This window comes from Gorilla gorilla, chromosome 3, assembly GCF_029281585.2.
Source record: "Gorilla gorilla gorilla isolate KB3781 chromosome 3, NHGRI_mGorGor1-v2.1_pri, whole genome shotgun sequence".
NCBI classification, from domain to species: domain Eukaryota; kingdom Metazoa; phylum Chordata; class Mammalia; order Primates; family Hominidae; genus Gorilla; species Gorilla gorilla.
The window spans coordinates 189,947,024-189,964,243 of NC_073227.2; the positions used below are offsets into that span (position 1 = coordinate 189,947,024).

Consider the following 17,220-nt stretch of genomic DNA (forward strand, 5'->3'; position numbering starts at 1 on the left):
CAATCTTCAGCGTGGGTATCATGGTCATCACGAACAGGTCACGGTGCTGCAGGGATTTTGTTTATGGCCAGTTTTGGGGCCAGTTTATGGCCAGATTTGGGGGCCTGATCCCAACAGTCATGTACTATCTGTAACTGAATGACCATTTCTGTATCATAAAATGAATGAAATAGATGGAAAATGACAGATCTCTGAGGTTTCTTTTCTGTTTTTTTTTTGCTTTTTTTCTTTTGAGACAGTCTGGGTCTGTCACCCAAGCGGGAGTGCAGTGGCACAATCGCGGCTCACTGCAACCTCTGCCTCCCAGGTTCAAGCAATTACCCTGCCTCAGCCTCCCCAGCAGCTGGGACAACAGGCGCCTACCACCAAGCCTGGCTTATTTTTTTTTTTTTTTGTTTGAGACGGAGTTTGGCTCCTGTCACCCAGGCTGGAGTGCAATGGCATGATCTCGGCTCACTGAAACCTCCGCCTCCCGGGTTCAAACAATTCTTCTGCCTTAGCCTCCCAAGTAGTTAGGATTACACGCATGCATCACCACACCAGGCTAATTTTGTATTTTTAGTGGAGACAGGGTTTCACCAGGTTGGTTGGGCTGGTCTCAAACTACTGGCCTTAAGTGATCCGCCTGCCTTGGTCTCCCAAAGTACTGGGATTACAGGCGTGAGCCACCATGCAGCCTGGCCTGAGGTTTCTTTTAGCCCTACAACACTACGATTCAAAGATTAAAAGTATGCCTCATTAAGTACTCTTCATGACAACTTGACTTGAACTTTAGGAATGTAAGTTCCCTTAAAAGGGCCCTCAGTTCTTACACTGGTAGGTACATACAGGTTAGAATACTTCCAATTCAAGAAGCACTAACGCTAACCTGGGTTTTCATCCATGCTGTGTTGAAAGGAACTGATCGGCCCTTTTTCTGGGTGGATGTTAGTTCTGATATGTTTGTCCTTTCGGAGACAAAAAGTAAGGCCACAAAAGTTGTGAGTGACCATTTGAACACCTTTTTTCACCTTGGGAAAAAAGCAGATCTAGAATAAGGCATGAGATACTGGAAGGCCTCCAAGCCTTAGACAGGCAAGGAGACCTAAGCAGTGAGACACTTTCAGGGACAATCCCAGTGAGATGGAAAGATGACCTCTACCACACAGACATGGGCTGACACCCTTCTTTCTGCTTGTATTACTTTCTAGTCTGTGCTCTCTCTCCTTGGCCCCAAAGGACTCTCCCCCATATCATCCTTTCATTTCATTTGTAAAACTCTGGAAATTTTGCTCTACTCCCCTTTTTGCTAGGTATACATTTACAATGCCTTTCACGCTAGGCTATAAACATTACAAACTACCAGTAGGTGCCACTGTCCAACAAATAATGCTACTGCATCTCCTGGAGAGTTAGACGTTTCCAGTTTGGAGGTCAGACATGTGATCCCCCAAAAACAACCAAGTAAGCTAGATATGGAACAGATAAAGGCTAACATCTTGAAGCTTTTAATAAGGTCTTGTTAAATGTTATAGCCTGGATTCATCTCTGCTATAGTCTATGTCTATGTTAGGTCAGATCTGTACAAGAGAGAGTGGTGCCCTCTGAATCCAACATGATTACAAGAAGTCCAGAACAGGAATGATGATGTTCAGCCACCCACCTCGAATGAAAAGTCTCCCTCCACTGCTCAAGCTTAGAAGATAAGGGTGTGATTTATTTAGGGAAAGCTTGCCACAACCTCTCCCCAGACCTATGAATGGATACTTGGAATAACAAATATCAGGGGACAGCTGCTAGCCATCACTGAACTCTGCACTAAAAGTAAAGTGGGTGAGAGAGGCCAAGTTGAAAGGAAGGGATGAATTCACCAATGCTGGTTTTTCCTCTTTGATTATGTTATTTTCTATGGAGGACATGAACATGTCCAAAGAGCCTCTCTTCATTTTCTGTAGCTTTTTAAAAAATTTATAAACTTTACATTTTTGAGGAATTTTAGGTTTACAGAAAAATTGAACACAATGTTCAGATAGATCCCGTGCACTCCCTTTTCACATTACCCCCCCTTTCCATTTCCCCCTATTACTAACATCTTACCTTAGTGTGGCACATTTATTACAACTGATAAACCAATATTGATACATTATTAAGTAAAGTCCATAGTTTACATTAGGGTTCACTCTTTATTTTATATATTTATTTATTCATTTATTAATACCATTTTGTCTTCACAAGCTAAGGGTTCACTCTTTAGACTGTACAGTTCTACAAGTTTGGACAAATGCATAATATCATGTGTCCACCATTATAGTAGCAGACAGAATAGTTTTACTGCCCTAATAATCTGTCTGTAGCTTTTTAAAACTCATGTATCTGTCCCCACTTTATCAGAAATTAAATAAAATTTATCAGAAATTAAATTAAAAATGTAAAGCTAGTCTCTAATGATAAATTACTCTGGGCTGTATGGAACTTCCGTGTCATTTTATATTAAAGGTTATGAACCACGTGATCTTCATTTATAAATATATTCACAACCCAGGGCATGACATATAAATGGTCTCTTGGGTTCCATATCATGTATCACAGACCTGAAGAGAGAGATTAATAGTCCTTAAACAACTCACACACCCTTCTTTCTACTTGTATTACTTTCCGGTCTGTGCTCTCTCTCCTTGGCCCCAAAGGACTCTCCCCCATATTATTCTTTCACTTCATTTATAAAATTCTGGAAATTGTGCTCCACTCCCCTTTTTGCTAGGTATATATTAACAATGCCTTTCAAACTAGGCTATAAAATTTACAGACTACCAGTAGATGCCACTGTCCAACAAATGATGCTACTGCATCACCTGGACAGTCAGAGGTTTCCAATTGGCTACAAAGTTATCACTTCTTAACTCAACGAAAAGATAACTGAAATGACAAGCACTAAACCAATTTAGAGCAAAGATACTTCTAGTTTAGTTCCATACATGTGATTAAAAACCCAGTTCAATTTTTATAGGAACTCTTTAGGAACAGGGACACTCTTGCTCAAAAAAGTAAATGCATGGCTCCTGCCCAATGAGGATTTATATTTGATAAACTCTAAAGATATAGGCCAGGTGTGGTGGCTTATGCCTGTAATCCCAGCTACTACTGAGGCAGGAGGATCGCTTGAACCCAGAAGGTCGAGGCTGCAGTGAGCCAAGACTGCACCACTATACTCCAACCTAGGCAACAGAATGAAACCCCATCTCAAAAAAATTTTTAAACAATTTTTTTAAGAAGATTATATCCTTTATCGATGTCTGACTAGCTATAAAGTATAAATAGAAACACCTTATTTCCATATCCCTAGGTCATTATTTTAGTTTTCAACATTTTTATATACAGCAGAGCCTTTATATTTAAAAAGGCATCAGGATTTTAGCCTATCACTAGTACTAACAATTGTGAGATGGGGCACTATTTGATGTACCTGCCAGCTCAGATGTCCACTCTCTGATGTAAGTTTCTAGGACTCAAAAAGAACAAAAACAACCCAACACTTTTCTAAGGGAGAAGAAATAAGGCTCTTACCAAAAAGCTAAACCAAGATTTTAACCAGAACAAATTTCTATGTCTTAATATTATATTTGTAGAGGGAAGCAGAGTGGGAAATCAACTTCATTCCAAACAGCACATAAGAACACTTAGAATATCTTCTCTGAGTAGCTAACAAACTCATGCAAATCTTTGTCAACAAGATTTTCTCCAAGTAGTAAACATAAAAGCTCTTCAACTTAAAAAATAAATAAAGTACTGAAACACTTAAGGTATCCTGTAGAAATAAACATAATACTATTTGTCAAAATTAAAAATGCACATACCTCTGAAGCCTTTGCAGTTCCAGTCCCAAGATTACACTCATATACTTGCAAATATGCAAAATAAACTCCATACAAGTATTGTCACTGCATCATTAGTTGTAACAGAAAAAGTTCAGAACAAAACTAAATGTCCATCAAAAGGCAACGGGTTAAATAAATTAGGTATACCCTTAAAACAAACATTATTTTCTGTTTTCATTCAGTCATTAAAAGTGACACAACAGGCACAAAACACCAAATATTACATGATTCCATTTATATGAAATGTCCAGAATACGCAAATCTGTAGATACAGAAAGTAGTTTAGTGTACTGGGGAGATTGGAAAGAAATAGGGAATGAATGCTAATGGGCTTAGGATTTCTTTAAGGATGATGAAAACGTTCTAAAATTTACTGTGGTGAAGATTGAACAATTCTGGGACTATACTAAAACCACTGAGTTGATTGAATTGTAAACTTTACATGGGTGAATTGTACGGTATGTGAATTGTATTTCCACAAAGCTGTTATTTAAAAAAGTGAAGCAGCTCTATATGGAATAACACAGAAACATCACCAAGGTATCTTGTTCTATGAATAAAGGAAGATACAGAAAGCTGTGAACTGCATGACACAATTTGTGTTTTCTTACACTCATGCCCAGCACGCTTTATTGGCTTATATATGAAATACAAAAGAAACTTTGTAGTTAACAGCAACTACTTTTAAGTAACTGAATGTCCAGAGGAGAAAAGACTCTTTATGCCTTTTCGTACTTTTGAATTTTGTACAATATGTATTATCTATTCAAAACACATATATTTTAAGGTAATACAGCCATTATAGTTTCCATTTATCAAATATTATTTCTAATATTCAATATTTTCCAATCAGTAAGATTTCCCATGAACAGTTTATTTTATATTTAAAGTAATACCAAAGATTAGCAGCTATTAATCTTTAAAAAGTCAACAGTATTAGGCAATGAATGGCAGCCTAATTTATTATTTTCCTTGTTCCTTGCTTTTCCTGTTATAATTTGCTTTTAAACTGTTTTCCTGCTAATTGGAAACTCCATTTGAAGGTGACCAGGAAAACTGACATAAAAGGACACATATTTGTTAACTGTGATGTTTGTTAGCTGTGTTACAAGATCTGTTGAAGAATCTGGTTGAAATTACTATCTAAAATAAAGTTGGTAAATAATCCACAGAACTGATTTAATTCTACTATTTCAAGTTGCACTTTGCTTCTGACAAATGATGCATATTCATACCATCAAATCTGCTAAATATACATAAAGGCCACTCTATTAAATGGCCACATTTTCAGCTACAGGTTTTTATCTGTAGTATAAATTGCACTGGAAATCCATAAGATATAAATATATATTATGCTCTATAAGGGTTGTATGCTCAACAAAAAAGGGGAGTGATAAATAAAACCACCACTTTCAAAAAAAAAAAAACTGCACTGGAAAGTAAAATCTTTAAGAAAGAAAGACTACAACCACACTTCCATAACAATCTTAAAACTTCCCCTTAGTATGCAAACTGGATTCCCACTATTTAGTCTACTGCCTTGACAACTATTTACTCTAAACTAGACAAAATTAAGCATTCTTTCCTTCTTCAACATTTCTATAGCACCATATATGTACCTCTATTTTATATTCGTCATATGACACTGCAATTATTTGTTTACATGTCAGTCTTTTTCACTATACTTAGCTCCTTGTGCAGAAATATCTTATTCATTCCTGTAATTTGGGGAGCTAGCTCAGCCCCTACACGTAGGAGACATGCCAGAAAGTTTGCTGCATGAGTTACTGTTAGCTAAGAACACTTCCATTCCCCTAAACCATTCAGCTTTTAAATTATCATGAACTAAAATTAACCCTTCATTACCCACAGTATTCCAATCCTGAAAAGAGAAGGAAGCAAATACACGTAGTTCCAAACCACAAATAATTTATTCCACAGATAGTTCATCTAGGCTAACGCTAAAAATCAATCAGCTTGCATAAAGCATACACAAAGAGAAAACAGTGCTAAGATAACAACAATGCTGCTTTTGGATTGTTTTTTCTTTTTCTTTCTCTCCCTACTCCCAGCAAACAGATGTATCTGAACCACAGTCACTTATCAAATATTCATAGATTTAGAATGTCTGAATGTAGCTAGTCGCTGTGAGAAAAAAAAAAAAAAAGAAAAGAAAAGAATTGAAATAAAGACACACTATAGACCAAAAGGGTTAACAAGATATTTTGATAAATCCTTGATACCTGCTGGCTCAACTTCAGTGCCAAAGAAAACACCAACTGTAAGGTCCAAGCTGGAGCCATTAGTGACTGGAAAGGGAAAGGTAGCAAAGGTCTACTTCAGCCCTCTCTTTCTTACAAACGACCAGCAAACCAAAACAAACTGCTTTTTCTTATATAGGTGATTAATTCTTAAGTACCTACAGTAGGCTAGGACAAAGATTCCATGGCTAACTCGCAGAGGTAGATAAAAACACTTGTGTTACTCAAAAACCAAGTAAATACCTAATCAAAATTTCTAGCACACCAGCTAATTAGTGATCATATATTTTTGAGTTTTAGCACCTTTTTATTACCCTCTTCATTAATCCAGGCAATTTTATCAACTAGTACCCTGGCAAAAGGCAAATAATGGAAAAGTAAAAATTAGGAAAATGGGAGGTTCCAGATAGTTTAGACAGACCATAGTAGTAAAAGGACAAAACTATCTAAAGTTTGTGTAATGATATAAAGAAAATCTAAAAAGAATTTTTTTTTTTTTTAATTTTTATAGAGACAGGGTCTCAACAGGGTCTCGCTCTGTCACCTAGGCTGGAGTACAATGGCATGATCATAGCTCACTGCAACCTCCAACTCCTGGGCTCCAGCAATCCTCCTGCTTCAGCCTCCCAAATAGCTGGGACTATAGGTGTGCACCACCACACCCAGCTAATTTTTTTTTTTTTTCGGTACAGACAGCATCTTGCTATGTTGCTCAGGCTGATCTGGAACTCCTGGCCTCACAATACTCCTGCCTCAGCCTCCCACATGAGCTACCACACCTGGTAGGACATTATTTTTAAGCTCCCATTAGGTGGAAATCAAAAGACAAAGCTTTTAGTAACAGTTCTTCCATAAACTAGCTGTGTAACCTTAGGCAAGTCACTCTGAATCCCAGGTACAGTTTTCTAATCTACAAAAATGACTGGAAAAAATTATTTCTAAGACCCTCTCCACCTTAAGTTATTCCACTAGCGCAAAATTTAAAAATAAAGACTCTTATGGTTTGGACGTTTGTCCCCTCCAAATCTCATGTTGAAATGTGATTCCCAGTGTTGGAGGTGGGCCTAGCGGGAGGTGTTTGGGTCATGGAGGCGGATTCCTCATGAATAGCTTGGTGCCCTCCACATGGTAAATAATGAGTTCTCACTGTTAGTTCATGCCAGAGCTGGTTGTTTAGAGCCTGCCACCTCCTCTCTCTCTTGCTCCTGCTATCCCCATATGACTTGCCTGCTACCTCTTTACCTTCTGCCATGACTGAAAAAAAGTTTCCTGGGCCTCACCAGAAGCTGAGCAGATGTTGGTGTCATGCTTGTACAGCCTGCAGGCCCAAGAGCCAAATAAGCCTCTTTCCTTTATCAATTACCTCAGATAGTCCTTTAGAGCAATGCAAACAGGCTAACACATAGACTTTATATAGAATATGAGGTACAAAAAATTTTTGAGTCCCCCAGTTCATTATTTGATTCTTTTCACAATCATTTTACAAACTATTCTACCCAGATGTCAATTACTAATGTTCCAAATAATGGCTTCCCTATAAAACAATCATAATCAAGTTATTTTAATAAAGTTTTCACTAACCTGGTGCAACTACATTAACTCTAATTTTCTTTCTTGCTACCTCTTTAGCAAGAGCACGTGAAAATCCAACTAATCCTCCTTTACTGGCACTGTAAACGGACTGGCCAGAGTTGCCTTTTAAGCCAACAATGCTTCCTAGGACAAAAAAAAGAAAAAAAAAAAGCGTATTAAATTCAATTAATGGGGTTACTTGAAAATTCAGATAATTTATAGTAAACAAAAAGGTAAAACCCACTTCACCTTGTCCTTTGTTAAAATTAGAAATTCTAACCATTGTCATCAGTCATTTATGGAAGATTTAAGAGTCCAAGTCTGCTCCAGATACATACAGAAAATAGCATCTGAAAGCAGCTGATATAAAACTGCCAATGCAGGTGCTTGCGAATTGATCCATTACGTGAAGGGGATGCACTCTAATCTCTGAGTAGGTCAGATATGATGAAAATTCTGTGGTATTTATAAAGGCTTCCAGCAGGTAGAGGTTAAAGCCAGAAAAAGTCAGACAAAAGCTGACTAATTTTATGATTCTACAACACAGACATAAGGCAGAAAGCTCTCATTTTCACCCTAAAAACTAGTTCATTTGAAGCTAAATCTCACTAAAACTGAATTACATGCATAACTCATTTTATTGTTCTGCTTTATTGTGCTTTGCAGATATTGTTTTTTTTTTTTTTTTACAAATTGAAGGCTTGTAGCAACCCTGCAACAAGCAATTCTATTAGCACTTTTCCAACACCATGGCTCACTGTGAGCAGTGCTCACTCTGTGTCTCTTTGTCACATTTTGGTAATTTTCATACCATCTTAAACTTTTTCATTATTATTACATCTGTTATAACGATCTGTGGTCAGTGATTCTTGATGTTTACTGCTGTTGGGGTGCTACAAACAAAATATTACTGCTCACTGACAATGCATCTGGTCACCAAAGAGCTCTGATGGATATGTACAAGGAGATTAATGTTGTTTTCGTGCCTGTTAACACAATATCCTTTCTTCAGCTCATGGATCAAGGGATAATTTTGACTTTCAAGTCTTATTTAAGAAACATTTTATAAGTCTATAGCAGTCATAAATAGTAATTCCTCTTAGGAATCTGGGCAAAGTAAATTAAAAGCCTTCTGGAAAGGATTCACCATTCTATATGCCATTCAGAACATTTGTGATTCATGGCAGGTCAAAATACCAACACTAACAGGAGTTTGAAAGAAGTTATTTTAACCCTCATGGATGACTTTGCGGGGTTCAAGACTTCAGTGGAGCAGAATTACAAATGGAGCCTGAAGATGTGACTGAATTGCTGCAATCTCATGATAAAACAAATGGGTGAGGAGTTGCTTCTTATGCATGGATAAACAAAGTTGTTTCTCAAGATGGAATCTCTTCCTTGTGAAGATGTGAATACTGCTGAAATGACAAAGGATTTACAATATCCTACAAACTTAGTTGATAAAGCAATAGCAGGGATTGAGAGGAGTGGCTCCAATTTTTAAAGATCTACTTGGATAAAATGCTATCAAACAGCATCACATGCTGCAGAGAAATCTCTCATGAAATGAAGAGTCAATAAATGTGGCAAATTTTGTCTTATTCTAAGACTTGGAACCAAATTAAATGTCCAACAATGACAGACTGGATTAAGAAAATGTGGCACATATACACCATGGAACACTAAGCAGCCATAAAAAATGATGAGCTCATGTCCTTTGCAGGGACATGGATGAAATTGGAAATCATCATTCTCAGTAAACTATCGCAAGGACAAAAAACCACACACCGCATGTTCTCACTCATAGGTGGGAATTGAACAATGAGAACACATGGACACAGGAAGGGGAACATCACACTCTGGCGACTGTTGTGGGGTGGGGGGAGGGGGGAGGGATAGCATTAGGAGATATACCTAATGCTAGATGACGAGTTAATGGGTGCAGCACACCAGCATGGCACACGTATACATATGTAACTAACCCGCACATTGTGCACGTGTACCCTAAAACTTAAAGTATAACAATAAAATAAAAAAATAAAAAAATAAAAAGAAATTGCCACAGCCACTATTATCAGTCAGCAGCCATAAACATCAAGGCAAGACCCTCCGCCAGCAAAAAGATTATGACTTGCCAGAAGCTCAGATGATCATTAGCACTTTTTAGCAATAAAGTATTTTTTTAGCAACAAAGTATTTACATTGTTTTTTAGATATAATGCTACTGCATACTTAATAGACCATAATATAACTTTTACATGCACTGAGAAACTAAACAATTGGATAAGACAAAGTTTGCCACATTGATTGACTCCTCATTTCATGAAAGATTTCTCTGCAGCGTGTGATGCTCCTTGATAGCATTTTATCCAAGTAGAACTTTAAAAATTGGAACCACTCCTCTCAATCCCTGCTATTGCTTTATCAACTAAGTTTATAGGATATTCTAAATCCTTTGTCATTTCAACAGTATTCACATCTTCACAAGTAGATTCCATCTTGAGAAACAACTTTGTTTATCCATGCATAAGAGGCAACTCCTCACCCATTTGTTTTATCATGAGACTGCAGCAATTCAATTTGTGTGACTTACATTCTTGAGATATTCGCTTTATTCTGGTGGAGTAGAACCAAAGCTACAATATCTGCGAGACAGGCTTGTACTGTCAATCTAAATTGGCAAAACTTCAATTATACACTTTTTGTAAAAGTGCAATTTCATTACATTCAGTGATATATTGTAAACTGTACTGCCTACTGAAGATTCTTGAGTGACCACATCTAATGAATATGTAATAATAATTTTTAATTCAAATATCAACTATATGCAAATAAACTCTTGCAAAACAGAAGTGGGGAAGTAATTTTCTGCACCACTGACCTGTACCTATGATATAAAAATTAAACAAGAACCTCACAAAATTTTTTAAAGTAATTTTAAAAAAAGAAAACATTCCAAACATTTCTCTGTTAGAATCAACAAGTTCAGTATTAGAATATTTATCTACATTATATATTGTAGGCCAATTAATAACAAAGGAAGAGAACTGTGAAGTACACAGAGAGAACAGACATCAGACTGAAGAAATGCATATGGATAGAGGGGTGTTTATCAGAAAGAAAAATACAGAGAGACACAAAAAAAGAAAAATACATGCACGAAAAAAATACCAAAACAGGGCTGGTCCGATGGTAGCAGGTTATCAGAACTTATTAACAGTAGTGTCACTAAAGTTAGTATACAACCACCAACTGCTAAATATGAGTGGCTTTTAAAAGAAAAAAACCACAAGCTTTAGCAGCTTTGATTCGTGCCATGCACTACTGTTCATCAGGTCAAAAAGTGGTAATTTCTGAAATATCAATGAAGTGTCTGGCAGTTTACAGTAGTCCTTCCTGTAGTAAGATTCTCAATTTACTATCTATTATTTACTTTTAGCTCAATTCTAAAAGTTTTGCATGCATAAGGAGGACTCATGGGTTTTTTAAATACACCTAAAAAAAAAGAAGATTTTAGAGTTAAACAAATATACCTCAGGTTATCAGGTGACAGATACAGGCCTGTTTGCCTGCTTATAAGTATCCAAAGTCCTTATCTGGCTGTGTTAAAAGGCAAAGGTTGACTCACTGACTAATCTCTTACATAAGAAAACGGATCCCTTAAATTTTTAAGGGTAAATGTCCAAAATGCTCTCATGTCCCCTTAGTTTATTAGCATAGTACTCTTTCCTTTTCTCACTTTCAAAACAGAAAAACTCTTAAATTCTGGCTTGAGAAACCATTTCCTACATTTAAAAGAACAGGGTCACTTACTTTTATGGAGCAGCATCTCCCTTCTGTGGCCTTTTAAGGTATTACCATTTGAAAATAAAAAGCAGATGGTATACTATTATTTCCAAATTACCAAACTGAAATAAAATTTCAAGTCATTTTGCATTTTAAGTTCTACAGGCATATACTCCACAGTTTATCTGCCCTGTGGGTTAGATGAACTGAAAACTAGGGGTTACTTACATCCATTCTTAAAAACAGAGAAATTTTATCTTCCTTTAAACCTCTACACAAGATTTAACAGTAACCCATGCAACTGCTGTAGACAATATTACTTAGCCACCACTGTCTACTTTAATTCCTTGTCCATGTTTTAAAAATCAGGTTCCTGGCTGGGCACGTGGCTCACCTCTATAATCCCAGCACTTCGGGAGGATCACTTGAGCCCATGAGTTAAAGACCAGCCTAGGCCACATAGTGTGACCTCGTCTCTATTTAAAAAAAAAAAAAAAAAAAAATTCACATAAAAATCAGGATGATCCAATTTCTCTTGAAAAATCAAAATTGCTGGCAAAACTGGGACCACATTCTTGCACAGCAACAATCTACTGAATCTAAGTGGTGGCCTCCACCATTCCATATGGGCTCTGGACAATGAAGCTGGATATCATTTATCACATGGCTGGTACTGTCATTTTTCTAGTTCTCAGTGGTGTCACTCATTTAACACCTGCCTGACTCCTACAGGGATGTGAATGTGTGATTCTTATTTTACTCATTAATCAATTAATTAAATCCTTTTTTCCATAGATAATATAAATTTCATTCATGTTTCACAATAAATCACAAATTCGTGGATTAAATATTTTTATGGTATGGTATTATGGCATAATCATAAATTCACAAAGGTGAAGACTCACCTACATTAACAATAGACCCTCCCTGTTGTTGAATCATAGTCCTCATGGCAGCTTTACAGGTCAGCATGGAACCCAAGAGGTTAGTATGAAGCTGAGATACCATATCTTCAGTTTTTGTTCTTACTAAAAGACTATCCCTACAAAAAGAAACAGCATATAATAGCATACAATAACAAGATAAAAACCAAAAAGGTCAAGACTAATACAACATTTTTACTGAGAGTGCAAGAAGTGCTTCCTATCTGAGCTAGAATAGCTAGAATACCTAGAGTCCCATTTTGAACTTGGCTTGAGAAACATTAAAATAACAATTGATAAACCAGAAAGGATCCACTTAGAAGACAGGTTGCTACCCCTTCTCAGCTTGAGTGGCAAATATTCTTAACCCCTAAAAGTAGTAACATATAGCCAAAATAGTTTGAATGGCCTGAGCAACTGCCATACTAAGCCTTGTTTAGCAAGAAAATTAATATGTTATTCTAACTATTCTCTCCTAAATTCATCTTTTAAAAAATAATATCCACTCCATGATTCTATTAAGTTCACAAACTGGCAAAACTTATCTGTGGTGACAAAACTCAGAAAATAGTTACCAACAAGGAAGTATTGAGAAGACACTACCTTCTGGAGCACTGGAAACATTCTACAGCTCAATATGGGTGATGATTACAATGTTAAAATCGACTAAACTGGACATTTATTATATGTTGTATCTCAATATAAAAGAAAATAATTTATGGATTGACAAGTTTTAGAATAGTTTTTCCTCCCAGTTAGAAGCAAAATAAACATATTAACTTATACCAATCAAAGACATATTAGGAATAAAAGTTTTAAATATATATATAAGAAACTTATTTAAATCTGTGACCAACCTGTTAATACCAGCTGCATTTACCAAGAAATTTACTCGACCTAAATGTTTCTCCATCTCTTCAAATGTATTTTGAACATCATGTTCTTTAGCAACATCACAGCTAAATGCCAAATGATCTCCTACACAACAAAGTTAAATAAGAATTACTTATCACTCAAATTTTAAATTTACTCAATACACATTTGTTAAGCATCTATCTAAGATGGCAGGCCTGTGCTAATCTAGAACCTAAAGATTAAAAAAGTAATGTCATGAGGCCTGGCTTTCATAGAGATGGTCTAATGAAACTGGGATGCGGGAACAAAGAGGAAATAAAGTACTACTACAGAAAGTTAATTTTAAAATTTTCTTTTTAAACAACAAAGAGGGGAGGGCTTTTTCAAGTTATAAAGGCTCTGTTAAGATTCGTCTAATATTTATAGCTTTAACACTGAATTCATGCTACCCCATTCGACAGTCTTCTGGGTTTTATATTCCTTTTTTGAAATTTATGTCTAATTCAAATTTTTTTGTTGAATTTTTGTTTTTGTTGAATTAGTTTCTTCGGCCCTGAACAGGAACTCTTGGGTTTCTTCTTTTTAAGTGCTACGGATGCACTATGGCACATATATTATAACGACTATTATTCAAACCTGACCATCAGGAGAGATGAGACAACACAGGAAGCTGTAAAAATGCTAAAACTACAAACCACGGGGCGAAAAAAACACTTTTTACTAAAAGCAACTGTTACTTACCACTTTTAAAAAATGGTTAAATGCCAAAAAAAAAACTACACTTCAAAGGAAAACAAAGCGTTCCCTATGTAATCTACCATTTTAATACTCTAAAATGTAGGATTGTTTTTAAAAGCTAAAACAATTCTTTATTTTCTGTCTGACCTTGATAAATATGCTTACACCAACACTACCCCATCAAGCCTTTGGAAACAGTAAGCGACCTGGGGAATTATACTTTCTAGATGAAAACCAATCACTCACGGAACACGATACAAAGGAATGCAGGGCCCAAAAGCATCCTGTCTTACTCTTGGTTTTCACCCGAAGACTTGTTGTGTCCACAACCACCTTTGAAAGCCCAACTAATGGCTTCAATCCAGTCCAGCAAACACTGATGGCTTGGGGTGACACAGTAAGGGTCACCACTCTTCCCCTCCTTTGTTGGAATGGCAAGGAATATGAGCTTCAAGAAGCATTCACTGACACTCTCCCTGACCTATAACTTACAGAATCTTTTTTCTTTTAGAGAGCCCAATAGTCTCCCAACCAGCACTGAACAGGTGATACCAAACCGATCAATAATGTTAACTTAAAAATGAACAGCCACACCTGGCGTCTATAGTCCCAGGTCCTTGGGAGGCTGAGGCGAGAAGATCTCTAGAGCCAGTAAATCAGGAGTTGGGGTCTAGCCCGGGCAACATAATGGGAGGCCTTCTCAAAAAAAAAAAAAAACAAAAAAAAACAAAAAAACCAGATACACAAAAACAGTAAGAGCCACAAGACGCACCCCTAGGCCTCTATTCTCCCCATGCCTCCCTGATAGTAAATGAAGTATAATTTTGTCCATTCTGGTGATTAAACAAATAGCATCTTCGGATCTAACGTCCTATTTCTCCCTAAACTCAATGAAGAGTTATATTCACAAAATGACTAATCCATTCATAATAAGCCGGAAATAAAAAACCCTGAAGTTTAAATGCAATAAAAAAGAATTTGGCAGAACAAAGTTCAATTGTCCATTTGCAAAACTCACCAAAACAATTTAATAACATTAAAGCAAACCAGGTATATATATCTCAAAACTGGCTGGTACTCAAAAGGGTTTCTCTATCAAACACTGCTTTGTGCATTCGCGCAGGGCCAAGGCACGGCCCTTGGGCAAAACTGAAGGGAGCCGTTGATACCTGCACTCCCACCTTTCCTGCCTGAACTCCTTTCGACCCAGCCCTGTCTCCGGGGGCCGAGAACTCGCCCTTTTCCCTACATTAAAAGTAAACTGTTACGTGGCTCTCTCCCACAACAGGGAAGCTCCTCAGCGTTAGCACTAGCCGCAGGGCGGAGGGTGCGTATAGCGGGGCCTCACAAGACTACGAGGTCTCAAAGAAAACCCCAAGTGTTCAGCCCTCGGCGGCAAGCTGCGTGGCCGGCATTCTGCGAGGCATAGGGAGATCGCGGGTTTCTGCACGAGACGCATTCTACCCTTGGAACGGGAGAGCGCCTGCACGCGGCTGCATCGAGTAACCCCAGAGCCCTAAAGGCCAGACCCGCTCTTTTTACAAAGGAGATTTTGTTTAGGCGCCTGGACCGCGGCCATACAACTGGACAACTCCAGTTTGGTACCTACCGCCGAGGTCACCGGCGGCGGCTTTGGCCCCTTCCAGGTTTCTGGCAATGACCGCCAGTCGGTAGCCTTTCCGGGCCATTAACTGGGCCACAGCCCTGCCAATGCCTCGGGAGCCTCCAAAAACAGCACACACTTTGTCCATCTCGGAGTCACAAACTCGGAGGAAAGAGGGTAGGGAGTGGGAGCCCCTCTCCAGGTTCCCTCAGGCTTTTAAACAACCGCGGTTCCAAAAAAAAAAAAAAAAAAAAGGCAAACCGCAAAAAAAAATAACGCCGCTCGACACCTCCTGCAGCCGGACAATAGTAATGCAAGACGCCGTGAAAAGGAGGAAGAGTTCGACGCCGTCGCGTCGACGTCATCACGCACGGACTCTTCCGCGCCTCGCCTAACAAGTACGCCGACGAGAGCTCCCCGCCAGCGGAAGAATGGCCTGGAGAGGGCCTCGATGCATGCTGGGACCTGTAGTCTTGACGCACGAGAGCAACTGGTGCAGGCGCGCTGCTCGGTGGGAAATGTACTTGTGGCACTGAGGGGGATCCTATGTCCCCGCTGGGTCATATCAGTCGGGATTCGAGCCCCGGTGACCAATCGACCTGGTTTGTTCGGAACTGACAGGGTTGTCAAGACGCTGGGCTTTCCCTGTCAAACCGAGACGACCTGATCATGTAGTTAGAACCCAGAGAAAGCATTACTGGGCGTGAGCCGGTTGGGGCTCCGGTATTTGCCCTTCGCCCAGGTGTTGTTTTGGCTACAGACTTGATGTCCTACCTGTTGAAGAAGTCCCCAAGAATCGCACCCACACCAAAACCTACCCTACCTGTTCCTCCCCCAGGTTGCTGTAGAAATGGACCTCTATCCGCCCAGATGTTACCATTCATCGCGAAGGGTGTCTTGAAGATGAATGCCCTGTCGAACATCATCCAGCAGGAGGTCAAGGAATTTTAACTGAATGATTGAATAGTCTTGCAAGATCTATGAAACAAGCTTCGGCTGCTGTAGAGAAACAAAAATGGGTTCCTGCAATTCTAAATAAGATGTACTGGGTGCTCTGAGAGTTAATAAGCTAAAAAATTCAATGTTTGTTACAATTATAGTGTAAACAGAAAGCATTTCTTGATACAATATTATTTTACTAGATTCAGAAAAGTGTGAGCCATGGTCCCTACCACTAAAAAAACTACAACCCAGAACTACAGGACTAATACACATGAAACACTAGGAGGTATCCAAAATCATACTTAGTAAAATGCAAAATTATATTAACACAAGAGCTCCGAGAAAATGGAGATCAGTGAAGAATGAAGGGGTGCATGGAAAAGCTGGATTTGAGGGCTGGATGAGGTTTGAAAAAAGGAAAACAAGGGCAAAAAGTCTATAAATAAGCAAGTTGAGCATTATTTTAAATTTGTTATTCCTATTCCATTTAGATCCAAAAAAAGATTTGAAATGGTTTGCAAAAATACATGAGTATTTGAATTTAAAAGGCAAAGAGGACCACTGCCCCTTCTCCCACAAGGCCAGAACAATAAATTAGGTCAGTGGAAAAAAATACGAATAAAGTCATTTATTTAGTATTAGTAATTTAGTATTAAAGAAGAGATTCATAAACTTAGAGTTTCCTG

The 17,220-nt window shown here is 38.1% G+C and overlaps 1 protein-coding gene and 1 long non-coding RNA gene across 11 annotated transcripts in view; one reads left to right on the forward strand and one right to left on the reverse strand.

Annotated features, from left to right (window-relative positions):
* CBR4 (carbonyl reductase 4) overlaps positions 1-15,972 on the reverse strand; it is a 118,390-nt gene extending 102,418 nt beyond the window's left edge. The window contains exons 1-7 of one of the 10 annotated variants that reach the window (XM_055385772.2): positions 15,599-15,934; positions 13,254-13,374; positions 12,379-12,515; positions 11,501-11,530; positions 7,697-7,831; positions 6,098-6,163; positions 3,924-5,999 (exon numbers count right to left, since the gene is read on the reverse strand). In XM_055385772.2, coding sequence (XP_055241747.1) covers positions 5,974-5,999; positions 6,098-6,163; positions 7,697-7,831; positions 11,501-11,530; positions 12,379-12,515; positions 13,254-13,374; positions 15,599-15,740 — 657 coding nt within the window. In that variant the 5' untranslated portion in view covers positions 15,741-15,934 and the 3' untranslated portion in view covers positions 3,924-5,973. Of the gene's footprint in view, positions 1-3,833; positions 6,164-7,696; positions 7,832-11,500; positions 11,531-12,378; positions 12,516-13,253; positions 13,375-15,598 lie in introns of those variants that run through there. The other 9 variants (XM_055385776.2, XM_055385774.2, XM_055385770.2 and 6 more) reach the window with 9 other exon arrangements.
* Positions 15,938-16,707, forward strand: LOC129533304 (uncharacterized). The gene is made up of 2 exons (XR_008679442.2): positions 15,938-16,334; positions 16,431-16,707. It is a non-coding gene; the product is annotated as an uncharacterized lncRNA (long non-coding RNA).
* Positions 16,708-17,220: the final 513 nt, after the last annotated feature.